At 51.4% G+C, this 24914-nt stretch overlaps 1 protein-coding gene across 7 annotated transcripts in view; it reads left to right on the forward strand.

Annotated features, from left to right (window-relative positions):
- MYLK (myosin light chain kinase) overlaps positions 1-24914 on the forward strand; it is a 281125-nt gene that overhangs the window by 188972 nt on the left and 67239 nt on the right. For all 7 annotated transcript variants that reach the window (XM_086675230.1, XM_086675227.1, XM_086675228.1 and 4 more), the window contains 3 exons: positions 5808-5879; positions 6331-7604; positions 14720-14836. In XM_086675230.1, coding sequence (XP_086531356.1) covers positions 5808-5879; positions 6331-7604; positions 14720-14836 — 1463 coding nt within the window. The remainder of the gene's footprint in view (positions 1-5807; positions 5880-6330; positions 7605-14719; positions 14837-24914) is intronic.

A 24914-nucleotide genomic window follows, 5' to 3' on the forward strand; every position in this document is an offset into this window, starting at 1 on the left:
AGTTGCCCAGAGTCCTCTGTCTTATTACATCCCAGCTTTTGTTCTCTCATTATGTGGTGTGCGGAGAATATGAAGGAGGAAAGAACTGATTAAAATCGGAAAGGCAGCAGGATAGAGGGAATGTATTAGTTGTCTATTGCTGTGTAACAAATTACCCCAAAATTGAGCAGCTTAAAACAAGTTATTGTCTCACACTTTCTATGGGTTGGGAACTGGAAGCTGCTTTGTGGGATGATTTCTACATCATGTGCCTTGCACATCCCACATCATTTTGCAGTGAACATGTTGGCAGGGACTGTAGTGTCTGAAGGCTTGACTGAGGCTGGAGGATCCACTTCTAAAATGGCTCACTCACAGGACTGGGGCCCTGAGGCTTCTGCTCCTTGCCATGTGGACCTCTCCCTGGGACTGCTTGAGTGTCTTCGTGACACGGAAGCTGGCTTCCACAGACCTAGTGATCCATGGGAGGGAACAAGTTGGAACCTGCAGTGTCTTTTGTGATCTACCCTTGGAGGTCACACACCGTTACCTCCGCCACATTCTGTTTGTTAGAAGTCACTAAGTGCAGCCCAAGAGGGTTCCATCTCTTGGAGAGAGGAATGTCAAAGAATCTGTAGACATTTAAAGCCACTACAGGCAGGTTAACCATGCCCATTCCGTTTTTTCTCCTGTTTAAGGTCTTTCTAGGTTACAGGGGAAGGTAAAGCTCCATGAAGACACACTGCTTTGCTCCCAGTGCCCAGAACAGTGCTGCCCAGAGCCAGCAGTTAGTGTCTGTTAAATGAAAGTGATCCAGAAATGCTCTTTTACCTTTAAAGTGCTCTAACTCTTAAAATTCCATGCCAGCCGTGGGCTAATGGAGACCGAATGCCAGCCCCTAGGGTTGATGTGAGCAGAAGAAGAGTACTCGTCTGCACCTCAACCCTGAAAACAGAAGGTTATGCCACATGCCAAAGATGTTTGGTCCTGCCTTAGCTCGGGTGCCTGGCCACTTTGTAAGGAGCTTGCTCTCCTAAGTACTGAGTGTACCATGTCCAAGGCTCTGAGCTACAGAGAGACTCTGTAGCTACATGTCAAAGCCACTGGCATGACAGAGCATTATTCCTATAATAATAACAAAACCCAGTTTGTGCCTCACTTCTTGGGTCCTTTCTGGGCATGCGCTTTATGCTTGTATCAGTTAGCTTTTGCTGCATAATAAACTAGTCCAATATTGAGTGGCTTTATAAAAATAGTCATCTGTTATTTCTTTGGATTTTCTAGGAAGTTCAGCTTAGCTGGGCAAGGCTTAGTGAATCTCAGCTGAGTTAATGGAGTGTCTGTGGTCAGTTGCTGACATGGTTGTGGGCTGCCTGGTCATCCTGTTGCCATCAGCAGTATGCACAGAAGACACCAACAGCCTTTGCCTTGCACCCAAACCAGTTATCAGGAAGGCAAATCTGCTTCCAGAATAGGAAGAAGATGCTGTCTTCCTCCCGCAGGCCAGTGCAAATAATGGAAACTGATGATGTGTGAGACCAGAGCTTGTCTGCATGGAAGGAGTAGTGCTGTGGGACAATACTCACATTAATCGAGCCAAACATCCCAGAAGAGATGAGCTTTTTGTGGGATTCTGAGGACAGTAGGCTGAGATTTAGCAAATGAGTAAAGGCTTGGCTGTTAAGGGCCTGTTGAAGAGGCTGAACAAGACAGGGTAGGGAAGAGCAAAGCAAGGGCTGTGGGAAGTCTGCCAGCCCAGAGTGGAGGGTTGCACTGGGAGGTCGGCAAGCAGACTGTCTGGGCCCAGCTGGGGATAGTCATAAAACTTAGACTGTCCCAGCTGGAAGGGACTTCAGAAGTTATCTAGCTGACTCATCGTTTAATAATGGGGGAAACTGAGGTCTCAGGGTCACAGACTTGCTCACGGCCACCCAAAGACAAGTAGCAGAGCCCAGATTGGAACCCTCATCGCTGGCTTTTAATCGGATTCTCTTCCATTCCTTGTTTCTCTCAAGTGCACGAGAACTTAGGGAATCTGGGAGGTTGCGCTGGGGTCCACATCCACACAGCCCTTGTCCCATGCCCCTCCCCAAAGTCCAGCCTCTTCATTCCTTTGGGAAGCTGTTGCCCTGCCTTGGCTTTGTCCCCGGCTAGGGAGTATGTGCCAGGTCCACCAGGGGCCCCATCCCCTCCAGCTTTTCTCATGCTGGCAGAAATCAGACCTAGACCCAGGACAGAATGCCTTTCAAAGAGGGAGACCCGATGGCTGAGATGCAGGGGGGTGGGTGACGTGACAGCTCCTATCTGTCCCTGCTCATGCTGCAGGATAGGTGTGGCTAGATGGGTTCTGCCTCCCCTTCCTTAGCTCTTATCTCCTGAACTAAAAGAGGAAGTGTCAAAAAGTTCCAAATTTCAGCTGAAATTTTTGAAAGATTGAGACTTGCCAGGAAATTAGTTCTTTAAACTAATTTTGCCTATAAAATCCATTCCAGGCAAGGGTGATTCAGAGTGGGACAGGGTCCAGAGTGGGCTTCTTATTCAGGGTTTGTTTGGGAGGTTGACAAAAAGAGTTTTGCTAGTTTGTGAAAGGTGCAGCCTGTGAGGTCATAGCCCCATACCTGCTGTGGCAGCAGCTGGGCTGGGCATAAGGCCTCATCCTCAGCCCCAGGCCTGACTTTATAACTGAGTATGTAGATGCAGACACCAAAGATGGCCTTAAGAGGCTGTTTGGCTGGTTATGTTATCTGGTGTGTGGGTCCCAGGCCACAGGCCTTTCTGACCTTTGTAGACTCTGAACGAGCACATGACTTTCTTAAAGGCCTCGCAGAGATTTAAGTTTATGGCTGCAGAAATGGTGACCCCCAGGTCACCCCAAGGGATGAACCACTTAGTGGGGCAGCCATGGTATCCCACATTTACCTCAGTCTGCCCCTCAGACTTCTCCAGGTGCTTCAGGGTGAGGCCTGTGGACAGGTCTAGCAATAGGCTACCTGTGCTCCCTTCTTAAGGGCGGGTAATGGAAAACAACAGAAGCCCTTACCAGCTTCCCCATGGGAGACAGAGCTTACTCCAGCTCCGGGGACTGGGAACCCCACCATATAAAGCCTCTGAAAGGTATGGCTGGGCTAAAGCATAGCCATCTGGTCAGGGTCTACTCCTGATTTTTGCATCCGGGCTGTGTTGTGGCAAGAAGAAACTCAGCTGAGGCAATGTTGGAAAGTGCTACTGGGAAAACACGGTCCTTGGCCATCCTGTCCTGCTGCTCCTCACCAACGTTGGGCCCCACACCCTGCGCTTGAAAGAAAAGTGGGGGAAAGAACGGCCTAATACTGACCAGCAGCCTGGCTGAAGCGGGGTGCCAGGGGGCTGGGCCTCACCCACAAATGACCTCTCATGTTTATGCTACAGGTTGATCCAAAGCCCCATGAGCCCTTCTGTGCTGAGTGCTCAGGATGTTCTGAGGGCCTCTTAGCCTTCACAGGGCCAGGTACTAAGGAGGCACCTGATTGCTATTTGTTGAGCAAAGGAACACCCTTGAGCCTTCAAACTGTTTGGACAGGAGGCCCCCAGAACCTTGAATCTGGGCCCCCTGAGAGCCTGAGCATCGAGGAAGGTGACCAGGAGGGGACCCCAATAGATGAGAGGAGAGTTGGAGGACAGCACAGATCAACCGATCCTTGTTTCAAATGGGTCTTCGTGCCTGGGAGTGAGCAGCACCCCCCATTTCCCCTGCATATCATCTGCCACGCCACGGGCCTCCCGAGTCTGATCAGGACCTGGCCCTCCACTGGGAGGGAGGCCAGGCAAAGCGAGGTAGATACCCACATACATCAGCAGAGCTGAATGAACGCATGCTCAGATGTCTGTGCACGTGGGGATGACTGTGTTTGTACACCTGTTCCCGGACACAGACCTGCAGGTGCAGGTGTCCACCAGGTAAGATCCCATGTATGTGTGTATCCATGCGTGTGGTCGATATGTACACACACACAGAGACATGAGTAGACTTGTACTGACAAGCACTGGGGCAGAGTGGGAAGGTTACAGATCCTGGATTCAGGTAGACACAGGTGTCCATCCTTTTTCTGCTATTTTTAGGCAAATTATTTAATCTTTCTAAGCCTTATTGTTATTTTTTAAAATAAAAATAAAATAAAATAAAATAAATAAATAAAATAAAATAAAAACCTAATCGGTGAGATAGATTATGTAAGGAACCTGTCACAGAACTTGGCACTCATCTGTGGTGGGATCTGAGGCACACGTCGGACCATGAAGTGCTAATAAGATGGCCATGCAGGGGGCATGAGTGGGAGACCATGGGAGTCCCAGCACTGCCTCATATAAACTCCTGAGCCTCCTTTCCTTACCTTTCAAATAGGCATACTAGTGCTCCATACCTCACTGGGATGCTATAGGCACAAGAAGATAATGGTTGTGAATGAAAGCTGGAGGTCACTGTATAAAATGGGAGGTTATCACCTTGAAGAGTCACCCTTGGCCCTCAGTCCTGCCCACCCCCACCCTCGCCCCTTGCCCCCACCCCGCCTGAGCAACGTTGGCTGGTCAGAGCTCAGAACCGCCAGCAGATGGCAGCCTTGTGGGGTTGGAGAGCTGATGGGCTCCAAGTCCCTGCAGCACCCAAGCATGGTACAGCCCCTCCCTGAGCAGAGGAGCCTCAACTTAAAGGGATGCTAAAGTTCAAAAAAACATTTAAAAAAAATTTTTTTTATGTTATTTATTTCTGAGACTGAGGGAGACAGAGCATGAGTGGGGAGGGGCAGAGAGAGAGGGAGACATAGCATCTGAAGCAGGCTCCAGGCTCTGAGCTGTCAGCACAGAGCCCGACGCGGGGCTCGAACTCACAAACCGTGAGATCATGACCTGAGCTGAAGTTGGTCACTCAACTGACTGAGCCACCCAGGCACCCCTCAAAAAAAATTTTTTTATGTTTATTTATTTTTGAGAGAGACAGAATGTGAGCAGGGGAGGGACAGAGAGAGAGAGGGAGACACAGAATCTAAAGCAGGGTCCAGGCTCTGAGCTGTCAGCATAGAGCCTGAGGCAGGGCTCGAACTCACACGAACTGTGAGATCGTGACCTGAGCCAACAGCAGAAACTTAACCAACTGAGCCACCCAGGCACCCCACTAAAGTTTTCATTGTGGGTTGAGGAATCCAGAGCTCTCCCTACCAGAAGGAAGGAGAGAAAGGGCCATCCACACAGGAAGACACCTGTTCGGTTTTTAATTCAGAAAGTTCTGATCTGAGGGCATTGGCTGATGCGTGGGGATTGGAAGGTGTTTTCATTTTGCAAGCAGGAGAGGGGAAGTAGCAGCTGGAGGGCGGGGAGGAAGGACACTGCAGAGAGGACATAACCATCTCTGTATTGAGGGAGTGTGAAGTCAGACTCAGGGTCACTGCCCAGGGCTGCACAGTCTAGATCAAGCAGCTCCATCACACCCTAGCAGGTTTAGACTTTAGTTTTCTTTTATTTATTGAGTGATTGTATTATTTTTGTAATATACTTACAGAAAAGTATTCCTACTTCTGGATATCTGTCTAAGCTGTTGTTCAGATTTTTTTTTCCTTTTTATACAAGAGCTGGGGGGAAAAAGGGTGACCAAAGAGGAGAAGGTCCCTGCCCTAAATCTAGGCTTGTGTGGTCATGTGGGGTCACAGCTAAGCCCTTGACTCCCTGTTCCCTGGAGCAAGCCAGCCAGCCTTTGGCCAAGTTCCTGCTTACCCTGTCCTCCTCACAGCCCTCGGCTGAGCAGGCCCTTGGCTCAGAGAGCCTCTTGATCTGTATTGATCTCTCGAATTCTTCAGGAACCGGGTTGGCGAATGCAGTTGCCAGGTGTCACTGATGCTACAGAGCAGCCCTACCAGAGCCCCCCTGCGGTGAGTGCCCCCAGGAGGTGCCTGGCCAGGCCCCATGCCACCACCCACCCACCTTTCTCCTGGCCCCTGCAGGCCCAGCCCAGCGGCCCCAGATTATTCGTATCCTCCAGCTGAGGCTGCTGAGCCAAGAGGGAGAGATTGGAAGGGGAATGAGGGAGGGAAAGCAGGGGAGGAGGCGGGGGGGGGGGGGGGGGGGAGTTATTATTTTTTTTTTTTTTGCACACACCCTTATAAGGCTACTGAAGTCATTACCGATGTAACAAACCAAGTAAGCAAGCAAGAGCCTCTCACCAATGTTCCCTTCTATAAACACAGCCTGGCCAGCCCCAACCTCCCCTTCTCCCTCCCCTTTACCCTCCCTCCCTCAGGGATTTGCTCTCCCCTGACGTTTTGTTCTTACCCGGCCCCTTTTCCTCTTGCTACTTTCCTTTTTTCCCTTCACTGGTTGCAGGGGGAGGGAGCCTGCCAGCTGTGAGGGCCTCTGTGGCCGGGGAGCCAGTGCTGATGGTGGTGGCGGTGACCGCTATGGGACCCTGAGGCCCGGCTGGCCAGCAAGAGGGCAGGGTTGGCCGGAGGAGGAAGACAGTGAGGACGTGCGGGGAGTGCTGAAGAGACGCGTGGAGACCCGGCAGCACACGGAGGAGGCCATCCGCCAGCAGGAGGTGGAACAGCTGGACTTCCGTGACCTCCTAGGGAAGAAGGTGAGCACCAAGAGCGTGTCAGAAGAGCACCTAAAGGAGATCCCAGCCGAGCAGATGGATTTCCGCGCCAACCTGCAACGGCAAGTGAAGCCAAAGACTGTGTCAGAGGAAGAGAGGAAGGTGCATAGCCCTCAGCAGGTAGACTTCCGCTCGGTTCTGGCCAAGAAGGGGACTCCTAAGACCCCGGTCCCTGAGAAGGCACCGCTTCTGAAACCCGCCACCCCAGATTTCCGCTCAGTGTTAGGCAGCAAGAAAAAATTACCAGCAGAGAATGGTAGCAACAATGCCGAGGCCTTGAATGCCAAGGCAGCAGAAAGTCCAAAGGCTGTGGGCAATGCCCAGGCTTTAGGGTCCCTGAAACCCTCAGGCAATGCCAAGCCTGCCGAGACCCTAAAACCTCTGGGCAACGTCAAGCCTGCCGAGTCCCCCAAACCCGTGGATAACGCCAAGCTTGCTGAGACACTGAAACCCTTGAGTAATGCCAAGCCTGCTGAGACCCCAAAACCTGTGAGCAACACCAAGCCTGTCGAGACCCCGAAATCCGTGAGCACCACCAAGCCTGCTGAGACCCCAAAATCCATGGGCAACGCCAAGCCTGCTGAGACCCCGAAATCCGTGGGTAACGCCAAGCCTGCTGAGACTCCGAAATCCATTAGTGCCACCAAGCCTGCTGAGACCCCGAAATCCATGGGCAATGCCAAGCCGGCTGAGACCCCGAAATCCGTGGGCAACGCCAAGCCTGCTGAGACCGGAAAAACAGCTGGGAAGGAAGAACTCAAGAAGGAGGTTAAGAATGATGTGAACTGCAAGAGGGGGCATGCAGGAGCCACAGATAATCAAAGCAGATCAGAGAGCCATGGGACAGCCCCAACCTTCAAGGAGAAGCTACAAGATGTCCACGTGATGGAGGGCCAGAAGCTGCTACTCCAGTGTCAGGTGTCCTCTGACCCCCCCGCCACCATCACCTGGACGCTGAATGGAAAGACACTCAAGACCACCAAGTTTATCGTCCTCTCCCAAGAAGGTAACAAGGGCGAGGGCTGGGAAGAAGGGGGCTCTGTACCAGGGCCACTGCAGGCTCATGGAGCCTTGGGCCTGTTGACTGCCATTTGCAGCCCAGAGCCTGGGCTGGAATGCCCAGCCTCTGTGCCCCCTCGCTGACAAGACAGGCGCCCTACTCAGGGCCCTCGGGCACACACTCCGTCTCTGGGCGGTGAGAGGTGGGTGGCTGGTCCTGTGGCACGTGCCCAAGTCCTGGCGTCTGTCTGGCAGAGCTGCCTCAGGGCAGCCCCAGCTGTGGCTCTTCAGAGCTGCCCTGGGCCTGAGCTCGTGCCCCACAGCTCTGGTGTGGAGAGGGCTGTGTGCGTGGACGTGACAGGACCCTGGGGCTGGAGCCCACCAGCGGCTCTGAGCTGAGAGCTGCTTTTGCAGCAGCAGTTTGGATTAGGAGAAGGGTGTGCACTGACGGGGTGGCACAGGACTATGGTTTGGGGTCAACAACAACTTAAGACTTGATAACATTGTGGGTTTGAAGGGCTCTGTCGGAGAAGCCAAAAACCCCAAACAGCCCCTACGGCACACACTCCTGGGCGGACAGAGCCACTCGCTTCCTAATTTGGATGAGACTTTTGTTTGCTGGTATTTCACATTCTTGGGTTATGGGGATGGGGGGGGCACTAAATCCTGACATCTGGGGCCTTTCAGGGTCTGGAATTCTGAGATGGGTCAGTTTATACCTAGAGAAGAGATGGGGGTGAGAGGGACATTTTCCCTGGACCCTCAATTTGGTTTGAAATGTTTCAGCCAAGCATCTCAAGGCTGTAGGGGAGCTCCGAGTCCAGCAGACTTCCCACACCCCACTCTGGTGGCCAGCGCTGGAACAGAGCCCGGCCCGAGCTTGAGGCTGATGCTGGTGGCTCGGGACAGAACAGGGCACAATGCTCCCCAGGAAATAGCATTTTACCCTTAAGAGGTAGAGGGCGGCAGCCAAGCAGAGGCCCAGGTGGACAGGTCCTATGAGTCCTGATCCACTGAGATGTCACAAACAACCCCAACTGCGCTGCTCCCCTTTCTGTCCTCTGACTGCACACCCCTCTCCCCTCCCCCACTGCCCCCTCCATCAGGCTTCTTCCTTCCTCATGAAAGGCGAATGGAGGAGCATTTGGAGAAAGCAGTATCCCTCTCAGCCCACAGTAAAATTTCTCTCTTTATCCTGTAACTCAGTCAGCAAATCTGGAGCAGCTGAGCGTTTTGAATCTAAGTGCTAAAAGAGTAAAGGGGAAGTTGACCAGGAGAGAGAAAGTGTTTTATTTTCTGCTGCTGTGTTGATAGGAGAATGTTTTTATGTGGTTATCTCCAGATTGGCAGGGTCCTCGGGAAGGCATCTCATCCACACACACACACCCCCACCTTGCCTCTGCTAGTCCAGCCTGCCTGTGGTCCACACACAGGTGGGCATGGGGGAATCACCACAGTGAGGTACGATGTCCAGGGGAGTGGATGTCACAGCTGTCCCTGTCACCCCTGTGGGCCCCTCCCAGTTGGAAAGCCTTTGGTAGAACTGATCTGAAACCCTGACTGGGAACATTTCCCAGGCTACCCTGTGGTGATCTCTCCAGGAAGGATAGAAGGTGGGTAGCCATCCGCCCTTGGGACATGTGCGGTCACACAGGCCTGCACAACATGAGGCCCATGGCCACACCAGCCTCAGGGAAGCCAGTGTTCAGATAGCTGAGGGCAGTGCCCAAAGGAGACCTGTGTGGAACCTGCAGGGTCCCTAATAGTAGCTTATATACAGCCTTCTTGACTGAGCAGTGTAAGCAGACCTCAGCTCTGGTCTCAGAAACACGCCTGAGCCATTAGACCCTGGCTGCTCGTGTCCAGAGGGTCTTGAGCATGTGGTATCGCCTGTCACTGAGCATTAAAGGGTGTAGAGACCCAGCTACTCCGGTATCACCTCCCATAGAAACTGTCACCTCAAAGGGACAGTTTAGGTCCAAATCAGAGGAAGAAGAAATGATTAAGAAGGCCAGCACAAGGAGTGGATAGAGAAGGTCTAAGGGAGGTGGATAGGAAGGGGTTGTAGAGACAGCCCCAAGTCCAACTTTTAAAAATATTCTAAATATTTGTAATTCTCCTTTGAAAACTTAAGAATAGCTTGCACACACTGAACAAACACCATGTGCCAGACACTGCTCTAGGCATCTTACGCTTTTCACTCTTTTAATCCTGCCCGTTTCCAGAAGTGAGGTGTCCTGCCCGAGATTGCGCAACAGGTTAGTGACAGAGCTCGGATTTGAAGGTAGGCAGCTGAGTTCAGGCGCCTAGACCTCCATGCCGTCTTACCTCATAGTTAACTCTTGTTAGGAGTCAGCACACTGGTACAGCTGAGAAACCTTTCATGATGCACTCACCCAGAGCGTTGTCCGTCAGGAGAAAATACTAATGGCTATTTACTCCTCGACACTGTCAGTAGTTGTCAAGAGGCTGCAAGACTGGCAGTGCCCTCTAGGCTTGCCAGGTTTCTGGCATTTTCCCTGCAGTGGAGGAAGCAGACCTTGACATGGGCCTGTCTGCCTTGCCACGGTAGGGAGAGTGCCTGGTCTTAAAAATACCATCCCGTTTTTCGGTCCGTCCCTTCTCTAGAGCTTCTCCCTCTACGTCTTCAAGAGGCTGGGTTAGACACAGACCCCAGGAAGAAAGCCTTATCAGTGACCACTTCAGCAGGCCCCACTGCAGGGAGCAGGGCACTCTGGGAGGTGTGAGTGGATCTGTTCTCCATAGATCTGGAAAGAGGGGGCACACACTCACAGTGATAAAACTATTCCAGCCAAGTGCTGAAGTTGAGCTAGTAGGTATAGAAGAAGGAGCTGAGTGCTGGGGCCACAGGAAAGGCTGGTGCTGAATGAGCTGGGCCAGGACCCATGGCAGGCAAAGGAGGGGAGGTATGGGCTTCTCAGGCAGGGGCTCTGGCAGCAGCAAAGGCAGGTCTGCTCACAGCATGGGCTCGGCTGGAGAGGAAGGCATGTCCCATGCCATCCTATATCATGCTAAAGAGCTCAATCCTCAAGGCAGTAGGGAGCCATGTAAGAATGTGGAATGAGGAGCAGTGCACACAAAGCTAGGGTAAGGGTTTAGGGGTTTTGATTGACTCCCTACCCAAAGACAAGTGAGGAGCCTACTGAAGAGGTCAGGGAGAAAGGTGGCAAGGCTTGGGCTAATATAATAAGGCAGCCATGGCACAGACAGGAAACAACCAGTTCAAGAAGCAAGGACAGAGCTAATAGATCCTGTTGCCTGGCTTGGGAGCAGGGGGCAGATAAAGAAGAGGAAGGAGTGGAAGACCACTGTGTGCCAGTGTCTGGGTGACTGGGGTCACATTTCTACTGACATTGATGGAAATAAGGAAGCTGGTGGTTTGAGGTGGTCTGGGGGTGAAGGTGGAGGGAGTGGCTAAGGGGGTCTCCCTGTCCTTTGCACTCCACTCTGCATCCTCTCTGCCCCCCACCTCACTGGCTTGGAATCCTTCTTCCTTCACTGCTCTGAATCCTGTGCTGTTGTCATCTAAGATCAAAATTTGCTTCCTCTAGGTCTTGCCAGACCATTGTCACCAGCCTTTGGCCACGAGAGACTCCTCGTTGAGTACGGTCCGCACATACATCTACACCCTACTGCTGTGTTTACAGGTTTCAGGGGGCTTCTCTGAACCCCTGTGGCTTGGATAGGGCTTATAGCCTCCAGGCCCCCTAAAAACAGGGTTTTGTTCCCCCCATTTAGCACCAAGGAGAGAAGAGGTGTGTAACGAGTCGGCTGGCATTGACTGCTAATTCTTGAAGGGACATGTAGAGGCACCCTTCCCCTCCCTGCATCCCCCAGAGCTGTCAGGCAGATGGTGGCCACTTATGGTGGCTTGGCCTGGCCTCCAGGCCTGTGGAGGGATGACACCAGGCCCTTTCAGGCCTGCAGCCATGCTCCTCAGGCTTTGGCCTTGGCTGAGGACTGGGAGGGATGGCCAGTGAGCCAAGGGGAGCTCTACACTGCTCCTGAGAAGTGTTTTCATCTTTATGCCCTGTTTCCTGTCCCCAGGCCAGGCTTCTTTCCCTGGCAAACATGTCTCCTAGGCTAATACGAGAATTTATTTTTGTTGCCGTTGTCAACTGATGATTCGTTTTTAATCACCTTTAATGTGAGATCTTGCAAAGGCTTTTTAAAAAACCTATGTGAATTCATCGTACAAAACACTAGGATTTATGCATCCTAGTGCATAAATGCAATATGCAAGGCAACATTGTTATATGCATAATCCATTTGAAGAACTCTGATGTAGGAATTTTTTCCTTTCAGAAACTATCTTATCTTTTTCAATGGTAGGTTATATTTGACTAAATGTTCATGACTTTGTCTTGCATAGATCCTCCCAGATCACCTGCTACAGAAATGTGCCTTGGTCATCTCAGATGGCAATTTTTTTTTTCTTTTTTATTATGACTGCATTCCAGTCTCAAGAAAAAGATTCGTAATAGACACAGTCACTGCCCTCCAAGAATTAGTGTGGGAGACAGACATGTGTTTCAGCAGTGGCCTTGGAAGACATGCTCTGATAAAGAGAAACTCGGGGCACAGAAGAGGTCTATCTGTGGCTGGGGATGCTTATGGGTGATAGGGAAGGCACTGTCCTCAAGGAGGTGATCTGGAGCTAAGTTGCACTGTCCAGACGTTCTAGGGGACCAGGGTGGGGAGGCACTGCCCACTGAGGGTATCCTCAGAGCACAGCCTCTAGGGCTTTGGGCCACCCCCTCTCACCCTGCACACACCCCCCCCCCACCCCCCACCCCAGCCTCCCCTCTCGCCACACACTTGGAGCAAGATGGGAGACCTCAGACTCCATGGCCATGAGGGGCTCTCCCAGGGACAGTTCTAGCTGAGCCATTTATTGGATCCTTGGTTCTGTGGTGACTGCTACCATCCCCCTCACCTCCCTCACAATTCCCCACCAGGCTGAGGCTTCTCGGAAAAAAAAAACTCTGGGAAACGGTTTTTCTTCTGGAGGTCAGGAATAAGCTGTCCCACAGGAAATACCAGATTCTTCAATCTGGGCTAGCCGGGCCTCCAGGCCTGCCTGGGGGCCCTCCCCCAGCCCACGCAAGCACAAGCACATGGCCAGGGGTCCAGGCTTTGGGAGGCTTGATGAGCTGCCTGTTCTGCTACTTTCCCTGGTGAGGGGGTGAGGGCTGTGGTCTAACCGCCCCAACTTCTCCTGGTGGTCTCACCAATGTCTTTGCACTTTGTGCCATTTGGGCTTAAGGCTGAAAGCAGTGAGGGGACTGAAGCTGAAGCACAGTCAGGGATCCAAGCAGGATATGTACTGGGAGTGGGGTGTCTGCTCCCAGAGCCTTAGCCTCAGACTGAAGGGAAGTGACAAAAGGGGGTGTGTTTCCCCTAAGCCTCAAATCAGGATGCCAGAGGTCATCTTAGCAGCCCCCTGCCCTCTCGGATGAGTGGAAGGTCCTCTCTAGAGAGGACAGTCACCCTCAATCCCAGATTCCTGTGCCTCACGGTCTCACTCTCCCTGAGAGTGAGTCCAACCTGAGCCCTTTCTGTTGCAGTTTCTGCAAATTCTGTCTCCTAACTACAGTGAGAAGAGATCCTGATCCCTTGCCCTCCCCTGTGGGAGAATGTAGGGAGGCCTTTCCTGAGAGGTAAGGTCTATATGAATAGGAGGGAGTTGGTCCGGAGGACTAAGGTTTCCTTGTTCAGACATAAGCCAGGTGCCAAGAAGCAAAGAGAACTGTTAAATGCCTCTGCCTTCCTTTCTAGCCTTAGTGAGGTTCTCTGAATACCCTTGTATTCATTGCTCTCAAGTCTGTGCCTCTGCCTAATGGGGGTGAGGGTACTTTTTGAGATCAAAGACCCTTTGGGAGCAGTGCCTGTTGACCTCCCTTCTGGCCACGTTGCCCCGCACATACGCCCGGGATGCACACAGTTCTGTCCACACAGGGCCGGTGGCTTATATTGAGCAATTGGCAGGGGGAGTGGAGTAGCTGGAGCCAGTGGCTCCAGGCAGCAGGATGCACGTGGCCCTGGCTCTGTCCTCCTCTTTTTTGTAATGACTGCCGCCCTGACAACAGGGCAGCTTTGGGCAGGACGCCATGCTGTTGACTTGTTTGTGTGTCTGAAGGCAGGAACTCCAGTGCCACTGCCCTCCTGCCTGGCCCAGCAGTCCCAGCCCTCAGCTGGCCTCTCCCCACATCCTGAGGGAAATCCCCCAAGGGGGGAACTCCAGGGAAGTAGCCCGCTCTGGAGTGAGAGAGCTAGGGTGGGCAGGGACCAGACCCCTGATTCCTGTGTGTGCCCAGCCTGGCTTCTCCTTTCCCTAACCAGGCCAGAAGAGGTTGCTGGGGTGGAGAGACTCTACCCCTCTCTGAGGTCACCAAAAGACCTTGCACTGAAGGGAGATGCCCCAAAGTGCCCCTCTCCCAGCCCAGTGCCCCTCGTTGGCCGTGCTTCTCAGCTCAGATACTATTCCTGAGAAGCTAGCTCCAGGGTCCCAGGCTATAGTTCCCTCCTTCTCCCAGCAGACCTTCCCACAGGTCAGTGTTCCTGCTCAACAGGGACCCCTGCCTCTCTCACCCACCTCTTTGTTCAGGACTCCCTTTTCTAAGATTCCCAGAATAAATAATTGCTATATGCTGGGCGGAGCCTCCTCACCTGCCACTGTTCCTAACATGGGTCTATAAACCTGTGCCTGGCTACTACTTATCTCTCTTGGTGACATGCCAGGGTGCAGGTCCAGGGTCCCTCTGCTCCTTCTATTGTATTGGATGCTCTCCAAAAGCTGATATTATTTTGCTCTTTTCTTCTGTGCCTTTCCATTATGTCCTATAAGAGAGCTTGCTGGAATTTGGGAAGAGGGTACCAGGAGGAAATATACTTAGGGATCAGTTATTTTGGACCTGGCTTATCAGAAAAAACTACCCTGACCCTTGGTAGGGAGAGAGGGTTGGTTCCCACAGGACGTCTGACTTCTGGGCTCCCAGTGGCTATCCATGTGAATAACATTCACCTGCCATGTCCCAGGTCCCAGGGCAGGTATTGGGCTTATATTGGGTCCACTCAGTGGTTCTTCCTCTTCCTTCCTAGGTTCACTGTGCTCTGTCTCCATCGAGAAGGCATTGCCCGAGGACAGAGGCGTATACAAGTGCATAGCCAAGAATGGTGCCGGCCAGGCTGAGTGCTCCTGCCAAGTCACCGTGGATGGTAGGTCGTGCCCACCCATCACTGCCACACAAAGTAGTCCCACTTCTCAGCCCTTCCCTGGCCAACCATACCTAAACAGAACTGCATCCAAGACTGCCATCCCTACCCGAGGCATTTGTTTTGTGGGTGTCAAGCCATCTTTTGCACAAAATGAGCCAGAAAGGAAAATGGCAGCTCTACTTGATGGCCCTATGTGACCTTGCAGCCCTGCCCCTGGCTGAGAGGAGGGGCCGCTCACCTTATTGTCCCCGCCCTGTCCCCAGTCCTGACCCCCAGATGCAGAAGCTTGCTGAGCAGGGAAACCAGGCACTGGGCTGGAGGAGAAAAGACACACCCACAGGAAAATGACTACATAGTATTTTACAAGCTGCAGCAGACAAGTGTCAGTGCTGGCAGGTCAGACCCTTGGTGAGGTGAGGACGGAGTAGAGCGGGGTCCATGTGGGGATACTTCCCTGAGGAGGTGAGTTGGGGCTGCATCTTTGGGTAGAGGGGAGAAGCCCACCTCTGCAAGAAGAGAAAGTAATTGTAATACAGCAGAGGGAGAGGAAGAAATGTGGGGGCAGAGGGCTGCCTGGTCTGAGTGGAGTTTCATTTTTTTTTTAATGTTTATTTATTTTTGAAAAAGAGAGAGAAAGAGAGAGGGCACAAGCAGAGAGGGGCAGAGAGAGAGGGACACACAGAATCCGAAACAGGCACCAGGTTCCAGGCCGTCAGCACAGAGCCCGACATGGGGCTGGAACCCATGAACCGAGAGATCATGACCTGAGCCAAAGTCGGACGCTTAACCTCCTGAGCCACTCCGCGCCCTCTGAGTGGAGTTTCTGAGTGAGGAAAGGGGGAGGCCAAGCTGTGAGGGGTTGAGATTTATCCTAAAGCAGGCTGTATGTTTGTGACTCTTCTTTCTCTCTTCTTTGTGAAGTTTAGAATTAGAGCCTTAGAAGTAGAACAGACCTTGGGATGATCTAGGCAACCACCCTCATTTTGAAGAGTAGAAAACCAAGGCCATTGAGAAGGAACATGCCCTACATGAGGTTTCCTGGTCTGTTGAGGGCCAAGCTAGAGCCAGAATGCTGTAGTGGGATTCACAATCCAGAGTGCTTTCTTCTTTTTTGATACTTGCCTGGAACTGTCTGAAAAGGTTGTGTGGGGGAAATAATTTCTTGCTCTTGAAATGCCTGGTTAGTAACTCTTAGTGACACGTGAAAAACTGGTGTCCAAATAAGGCAACTCAAAGACCAACTTTGTTGCTCTTCTGACTCCTGAATATGATCACTTGGGGTATAAAGTCCTGACCTGTTTCCCTGCCATTCCACAAGATGTAGAACCTTTGTCCCCATTCTCGGCTTTATAATCTGATTTCCTGATCATAAACACTGAGATCCGTGATATATTAGGAATGGAAAAAAAGAAAGTCTTTTCTTTTTTCTTTTTTTTTAAGAAAAAAGAGCATTGAGGTGGCTCAGTCAGTTAGGTATCTGACTTTAGCTCAGGTCATGATCTCATAGTTGTGGGTTCGAGCCCCACTTCAGGCTCTGTGCTGACAGCTCAGAGCCTGGAGCCTGCTTCAGGTTCTGTGTCTCCCTCTCTCTCTGCCCCTCCCCTGCTCATGTCTCTGTCTCTCTCTCTCTTTCTCTCAAAAGTAAATAAACATTTAAAAAAAATTTTTTTTTTAACTTTAAAAAAAATAATAAAAGAAAAAAGAGCGCTGAAAAGTTAAAAAACATATACACACAATGGCAAAACAACTTAAATTGTCAATAGCCGGCAGTAAAGCTGAAATGGAAGACTATTGTGTGTGTGTCTCCCTGGAGGAGTTCTGTGAATGTATCTGTCACTAGGGATCTGAGTCCAAGGAGTGGATTTGATGGGTCAGTTCAGAGCCGGGCTTGAAACCCATGTTTTGAGGCTCTGGGTAGAGGGGCTGCTGCCGCCAGGTACTCTGTGGTGTGTGACCTGGGCTGTCACCTGCCCAGGTCACGTTTCCTGCTGCTTTCCCTACAGGTGCTGCAGTTTACAAAAAAAAAAAAAAAAAAAAAAAAAAGTGTTTCTGGGAACTTGACTCCAAACAGCCCACACTTGAGACCCATGCTAGACCCAACCAATCTAGAAGGAAGCCCCGCCTGCTAATAGCTGCTTTGGGGATCCCTGGATTCTTTGGGTCCTATTTACAGGGCTAGCTGAAGGCGGGACAGCAATTTATTCTCCTTATCCACGAAATGTCAGCACCTTTTTGAGAAACAGCAAATGTTTTATTTTGAAAACCAAACTTTGTTTTCAAAATAAAAATTTCTTTTTCCCTATAGAATACATTTGGTTTTTTGTTTTTTTTTTTTTCTTTTTTAAGGTTTGGGGAATTCATTCAGCAACATATGGGACTTTTTTACCCATAAGTTGGCTTCCTTCTACTAGATTCCCTTGTACTCTCTGCTAATCTTTTTTTTTTTTTTTTAATGTTTTATTCTTGGGAGAGAGAGAGAGAAAGACAGAGAATGAGCAGGGAGGGGCAGAGTGAGAGAGGGACACAGAATCCGAAGCAGGCTCCAGGCTCTGGGTTGTCAGGCTCCCCAGAACCTGATGTGGGGCTCGAACTCACAAGCTATGAGATCATGACCTGAGCCGAAGGAGGCATAACCGAAGGAGCCACCCAGGATCCTCACTCTCCACTAATCTTGATCACCATTAGTTATCTCTAGTTTGGCCTCAGGGCTGCCGACTGAGATCTGGGTCTTAGGAGAAGAGCTAGCAAAGAGGTCAGAGGGAGACCAGCTGAGATAACAGGACTGACTCTCAGTTAATTGGTTTTGTTTTTCAAAGAGAAAAAGGGTAGCCCCTTCACACCCACTCTTTTCCCTGTTGCTAGACTTGGAGATATACTAGTGTCCTGCGAGTGGGTGGCCTTCCTGCCACATGGAGTTTTATTTCTCAGTCATGAGCCACCTCTTCACAAAGAACTGCAGTTTCCCTAACTGCTCCCCTGCCACCTTGCCTCACCGTTTCCCCTCCTGTGCTCCCCTCAGCCCAGCTGCTTTCCTGTCCTCCTTCCATCCCCTGGTGCTCCCGGCTCTCCCCAAGGCAGTGGTACCTAACTGAAAGATCCCAGGGGGTCCATGGACTCTTTGAAATTATAGGCAGAATTTTGTGTGCTTTTAAATCAGAGCATTTTTCTGAAGAGAGCACCCATAGTTTTTAATCAAACTTGCCCTAAGAAGGGACTGTTACTGAATTTGCAAGTTCGTTCATTGCGTGGGGTCTCCTGATTTCTCTCTCCATCTGCAGCTGCCTGCTTAACCTCCCGATAGGACTGTGTCCCTCCTTCCCAAGGGGCAGTGAGGTTCCTCTCCACATGAGCTGGCCCTACCCCCTGACAGTCACTAGCTATCAGTCACACAGCCTGTGCCAAACACCATGAAGACTATGTATCTGTGGCCAATATAAGGATATATTTCAGGACCTCATGAAAATGACTTTGGCTCATTGGCCACTCTGTATTAGCCACATTCCTGTTTTTTCCCACTTAGAGTAAAGACAAAGGGAGGTAGCTTTTATAACTGAGCACATTTGGCCATTATCATCATGCTGTATGTCTTTTCCCTAAGAAAAAGGGTGCTCTCGTGCACTTTCTTGATCTGGTCACACCCCTGTTCCTTCCAAGTGCAGCAGAAGGACCAGTGTCAACCTTGTACCCCAGAAAGCACCTGAAGCCTGAACTCTTCCAGGGGGACAAAGCTGACCTTCAAGGTTTGCTCTGGCCAGAGGCTCTTGTGCATTTTTAGCTCATCCAACAGTTGGGCAGGGTATCTCTCGGTGGGAAAATCGAGGCTCAGCGAGGGTCAGCATCCTCCCCAGGTCATGCAGACAGTACACAGGAGATGCAGACTCTCTGGATGTCTCTGATCCCAAAGCTCTTGCCCTTGGAGCCACCCTGTGCAGGGAGTTAGAACAGGATTTACCCTGACAGGGCTCACACCTGGGTGTGTCAGTTCTACAGCCTACCCTTTCCATGACTTGGTATGGCGTCTCTGTCTAGTGAATAGCATGGCACTATCCACTGTCCGAGAGATCCAGGGCTGCCTTAGTAACAGCCCTTCCTACTGGGGAGTCCTCTGCTCACCTGGCCTGAGTGACCCATTCCCTCTCACTCCAGGTGAGAGGTAGGGAAACAAAACCCTTTGTAGGCCCAAATCCCAAGACAGGGCAGCTTAGGCCACCCTCCCCCAGCCACCCTGGCCACAGCTACCAGTGAGATCAAGGGCTTCATGGCCATGGAGGGTCGTACATTTGTGTGGTAAGAGGTGATGTTCCAGCGGGCATCCCGTGGTCATTCATCCCACTCTGTGCCAGGCACTGCTCTTGGGGCTGGGTTAAAAGCAGTGAACAAAACAGAAGGTCCTGTTATCGGGAACTTTACATTCTTGTGAGGGGGAAACAGTAACATAGATGAACAGACGTGTAATCTCAGGCAATACCAGGTGCTACGACACAAGCAAAGTAGGGTGTGGGGAAGATGTTACTGTTAGAGAAGGTGGCTGTGAGGCCTCTATGAGGAAGTGACATTGGAACAGAGGCCTGAAGGAAGTGTGAAGGAGTCTCAAAGTAAGAAGGAAGAGGTACTGGTGAGAGTAAAGCCCGAGCAGAAGCTATACCTGAGGCATTCCCGGGAGTAGGAAGGCCAGGGTGGCTGAGCTGTGAGCCAGGGCAGAGTGGTGGGAAACGAGTTGAGGAGTACCAGCAGCCAGATCTGTCAGTCTGAGTGTGGTGGGCCAGCTCTAGACATGGTGAAGCGTCACTCAGGTGACCCTGGTGACCAGAGTCACCCAGTCCCTGTGTGGATGAGAGGGAGAGCAGGGAGACCTCCTGTGATGGCCCAGGCAGAAGGTGATGTCAGCTTAGGCTCCACAGAAGAGGTAAGAAGTGATGAGATTCATAATCTGTTCTCACAGTAGAGCCGATAGGATTTGCTGATGCATTAGAAATGGAGAGAGAGAGGGGCGCCTGGGTGGCTCAGTTAGTTAAGCGTCTGACTTCAGCTCAGGTCATGATCTCACGGGTTGTGGGTTCAGGTCCTGTGTCGGACTCTGTGCTAACAGCTTCAGATTCTGTGTCTCCCTCTCTCTCTGCCCCTCCCTCCCCGACTCATGCTCTCTCTCTCTCTCTCTCTCTCTCAAAAATAAACAAACATTTAAAAAAAGAAGAAGAAGAAGAAGAGATGGAGAGAAGGGGAAGTCAAAGTGACTTAGTTTTCATGGGGGAGCATGGATCAATGGTGGCACCACCTTCTGAGATAGGCATGTAAGGGGCAGGGGCCAATCAAGTGCCTGTGAAGTGTCAGATGTCCGTTAGACGTCCAGGTGGGCACATCACATAGGCAGGCATTTAGATGAACCTGGAGTTGAGTAAGGAGGTCAGGGTTGGAGGCAGGGTAGGGGAGCTGTCCACATAAGAGGCCACTGAATGTTCTGGGACTGAATGAGGTCCCTAAGGTGGATGTGGATGGAGTAGGGAGGAGGAGGAGTAGGGCAGGACAGAGGTCTGGGAAGGAGACCAAGAGGGAATGGCCACAGTGGGACGGGAAGAAATCCAGGAGAGAGGCGTGCCCCAGAAGCCAAATGACAGCCATTTGAATAAGGAAGGAATGATGACATCAGTGTGTCAGGTGCTGCCCCTGAGAACAGGATGAGCCTGAGACCATCAGCTTTAGCGATTCAAAGGGGTTTTGTGGCTGTGACAAGGGGGGTTAGCGGAGCGATAGTAAAAAAAGCCCAAACTGAGGCATATAGAGACCGAGGGGCCTGCTGAAGTCCATGCAGCTAATAACTAACTGGGTGGGAATTTAAACACAAGCCTTGGCTCCTAACTACCACGCTTAACTGCCACCATGGCCATCAGGAACCTCTGACTGTGCCTGAGCTGATAGCCATGCACCCTTCTTCCTGCCACATTCACAAGTCTGCTCCCACTTTCACATTTGTCCGTCATGTCACCACAGGCAGCTAACTTGCATTCAATTGAACTGAATAAAACTGCTTCCCCAGTAGGCCAAAGACGGTTGAATATTGGCAAATGATACGGTTCCACGTGAAACAAGTAGACAAAGCACTTAGCATCGTGCCAGGCATGGGCTAAGTCACCCAGTGAATGCCCACTGTTACTTTACATCTCATTTACTCTGTTGGGGTGTTACTCCTGTTTTCCTGGTGAACGTCAGCTCAAAAAAGTTCAGGGAACTTGCCCAAGGACTCATAGGCCCCAAAGAGTAGAGCCAGCAAGGAGCTCTTTTCCTGACTAGAGCACCCGGTCTTCTGATGGAGCCAGCTTGCTGCTTGCCCTCGGGCAGAGAAAGAGGCCACCCCCTCTGCCCCCTGGTGGAGCTCCTGGACGCTGGACCCCCTCCCACCCCCAGAAGCCTCCCAAGACCTCACTCCCCCTGCCTTAGGCTTGTAATTCAGGGAACCAACCTCCTGGGGAAGACAGAAGCAAAAATGCCGCCCTGAAGGGTCAGGTCCAGAGCTAGCCCAGGAGTGGATGGGGGTGAGGTATTGTCCATATAAGGACACATTTTCCTCCCTATATAGAGGCCCCCCACCTCCCTATATTTCCATCTTCCCATCCTTCTTTGGGGGCACAACCCGGCCAGCAATGGACTCCAGCCCTGGGGCCGAGATCTAGAAATGGAGTTCAATTTCATCACAAACTGATTAAAATAGAAAATACAAGCTGCTCTTAGTCTTGTATTACTATTATTTTTATCCCCTGGGCATCCATGTGAGCACAGAGCTGGTTCTGATTAAGCACGTGGTCCTTCCAGCCCACCCCTTGCTGCAGCCCTCACAGAGGGCCGGTGGCTACTGGCGCACACACAGCCCCCATGGGGCAGGAGGACTGAGGGAAGTGGGGACTCAGTCCCACCCCTGGGGGGGCTCCAAGTCTGGAGGTGTGCCTGGTTTGAAAGGGAAACTTGAGCCCCTTTCCTCATGGTCAGATGGAAAGATAAAGTACACAGAACTTCTAAAAACAAAGCTCAAAGCACATGACAGGGTAGTGCACTCACACGTCAGTGTAAAAGCCAGCACCCAAAAGCTGAATACAGATGCGGAGGCGGGAAACATGCGGGTGGGGGCTGGTCAGGCAGGGCTTTTGAAAGTGGAGAATTTTTTTTTTTTTTAATTTTTTTTTTTTTTTCAATGTTTATTTATTTTTGGGACAGAGAGAGACAGAGCATGAACGGGGGAGGGGCAGAGAGAGAGGGAGACACAGAATCAGAAGCAGGCTCCAGGCTCTGAGCCATCCGCCCAGAGCCCGACGCGGGGCTCGAACTCACGGACCGCAAGATCGTGACCTGCCTGAAGTCGGACGCTTAACCGACTGCGCCACCCAGGCGCCCCGAAAGTGGAGAATTTTAAAGCAGACTGGGAGGGAGCTGAGGAAATGTGGTGAGCAGGAGGAATGAATTAATAGGTACATGATCATTTTTCTCCTTTCCCGAGCACTACTGACTACATTCTCTCCTTTGAGCATCTTAACACTATGGTAGAAGGAATAAGTGTACTTTCCTTTGCACAGGTGTGGAAATAGAGACCCAGGGCAGTTGACATGATTTGCTCATGATCCCAAGATTGCTAATGACAAAGCCAAAACTGGTACCCTCCTCCCCGGTCTCTACTCTAATGCCGCTTAGAAGCAAAGGCCCATGCGACCCCACGAGGAGAGAAGGAATCTCCGTCCCTGTGTCCCTTCCTTAGGAACCCAGGAAGACCAGCCTCTCATCCTTGGCTTGCTTATGCCTCAAGTTACACACCAGTTAAAAAAAAAACAAAAAACAAAAAAACAAAGCAATCCCGATCCTTCTTCACCTTTCTCCTGCGATGTCCCCAGAACTCACCAGAAGAAAGATGGGCAGAGAGAGTATTCAAGCCAAGAAGCACAGAGCTCTGTACACTCTTGGCTGTCTCTTCTTCTTCTTTAAAAAAGGGGAAAACAAACACACTTTGGAGTGTACCTTCCTGTAAATTGTCATTGGTGCCTATCAGGTCTTGAAGGAAGGGAAGAAAGAAACATAGACTGCTACACCCTGGTTGATGGTACCCTAGTCCCCAGACATCAAGAGATACAACGATAGGTGTTCCTGTCTCTCAGAATAGTCCCAGAGACCCTCCATGTACCGCATGCCCACCTTCAGACACACAGGCACGTACACACATGTGCATACAAATACACATACACACACACACACACACGGCCTATGTCACACACAGACTGGGAGTGACATATGAAAGTCATCTGTGGAGCTTCTGGATAATATGGACACCCAGGCCCTAACCAGACCAATTAAACCAGGATCTACAGGGTGAGACACCTATGTACAGCTGCTTCTAATGGGCAGCCAATGCTGAGAACCACACAAGTTGACAAATACTGAGGATTTTTCTGTAGCTGAGAATGACCATTAGGCCAGGGGAAAATACCCAGTGTGAGGAAGTGAAATCATCCCCTCCCCACAGGACTTTCTGCTTCTCCATCTGTATCCACATGGAACCTGGTGTGTGGGTGGCCACTGAGGAGACAGGACACAGGCAGTGTCAGCGACGGAAGGCACGGACCCCTGACTCACCATGTAGGGTTCTGTTTGCTCTTATAGAATGTGGCAGAAGGAGAATAGTGGAGGCAGGGTAGGGCTTCCAGCTTGGTTCCCTCAGCACTGTTCCCTGCCATATACTGCTAGGAAGCTCTTCATGAGGCCTACGCACAACCATTCCTGTAATTACATGTGTACAGCTTTGGCTGATTTCAGTAGGGAGTTGCCCCCGTAGCCCCAGAGGCCTGTGTGCCTCGGAGCTGCCGGTGAGCTTGGACGATGCCCACACCGGGCCTCCTTTCCTGAAATACCCTGCTAGAACTGAGAGTGGGCAGGCTTTAGGTTAGGAAGGAAGCTTGACTCTTTGTGGGAGGATTTATACGGGCTGATCCACCTTCTGAAGCAGAAATGAGACCCAAATGCCATCTAGAAGGAGCAGTGCATCCAGATGGGAGCATCAGGAGACCGTGTGCTAGGGAAGTGTTCATCCCTAGGCCCTAGTTCTGTGCAACCTGTGTCCACCACACAAAGCCCCAGGAACCAGTCTGGGAGAGGGCATGTGTTAGCAGCTAGGACTGCCCCATCCAGGAGGCAAGACAGCAAGATGGCCCTTCCTCCCTAGCCAAGCCACAGGAATGTGGTTCAAGCTTCAGCTGGAAAGTCCCACCCCCTCCTTCCTCCCTTTGAGTTTCCTGTCTTCAGGAGCCAGAAAATGAATGGCAGGAAGGGACTCTGACAGGGAGGCTCCCTCTCAGCACATCCCTGAGGAGAATTCCTTGTGGGGAAAATGCTGGAGCACAGTGATAGCTGTTTAACCAGCTCCTTCTTATCCGAGTTCCTGGGTGGTTTCCCCAAAGCTTCCTGAAGTCTAGTCTCCTTGGGGCCCAGTAGGGCCCTTTCTGACCACCCAGCCTAGTGTGATGTTACTCCTCTGCCCCAACAAGGGAGAGAGTGTGGTGATGTCCACACTCAACGTTAAAATGGAATAGGGAACATGGAAGAGAGGACCAAGGCATTGTGCACTCATCCATGTGCCATTTCAGGTCCACCCAGAAGGCTCGGTTTCATTGGATCCACTTTGAGGAGGAGTGCACAGACTCCCATAATGGGTCCAAGGCTCAGTCCAGAGGGGGTGAGGCATGCCGGCTGCCTGCTCAGAGGCCTTCATCTGGTCTTAAAGTCTGTCAGTGACCATCTGTAGAAAGAAGTCTGGGAAATCAGAAGGTGCAGGCCCCTTCCAGACCATGAGCTGAGGCATGGACCCTGTCCCCTCTTTCTTCTGTCGGAGAGACCTCTCTATACAGAGCAGGCTTTTGGAAATACAGAGCCGTTAGCGCCAGCGAGTAAAGACCCAGTGAAGGGAAAAGATGGGAGAGAAGTGAGCACAGGGGTGCCACCGCTCCTCCGACCCTGCCAGTGATGTGATTCCTGGCAGCCCGTGCCTGCCATGCAGGGGAATGCATAATAGCTCCCAGCATAGCCTGTCCATCCATCTTGCCTGGGT

Source organism: Puma concolor, chromosome C2, assembly GCF_028749965.1.
Source record: "Puma concolor isolate L17-30 chromosome C2, mPumCon1.1.hap2, whole genome shotgun sequence".
Classification (NCBI taxonomy): Eukaryota; Metazoa; Chordata; class Mammalia; order Carnivora; family Felidae; genus Puma; species Puma concolor.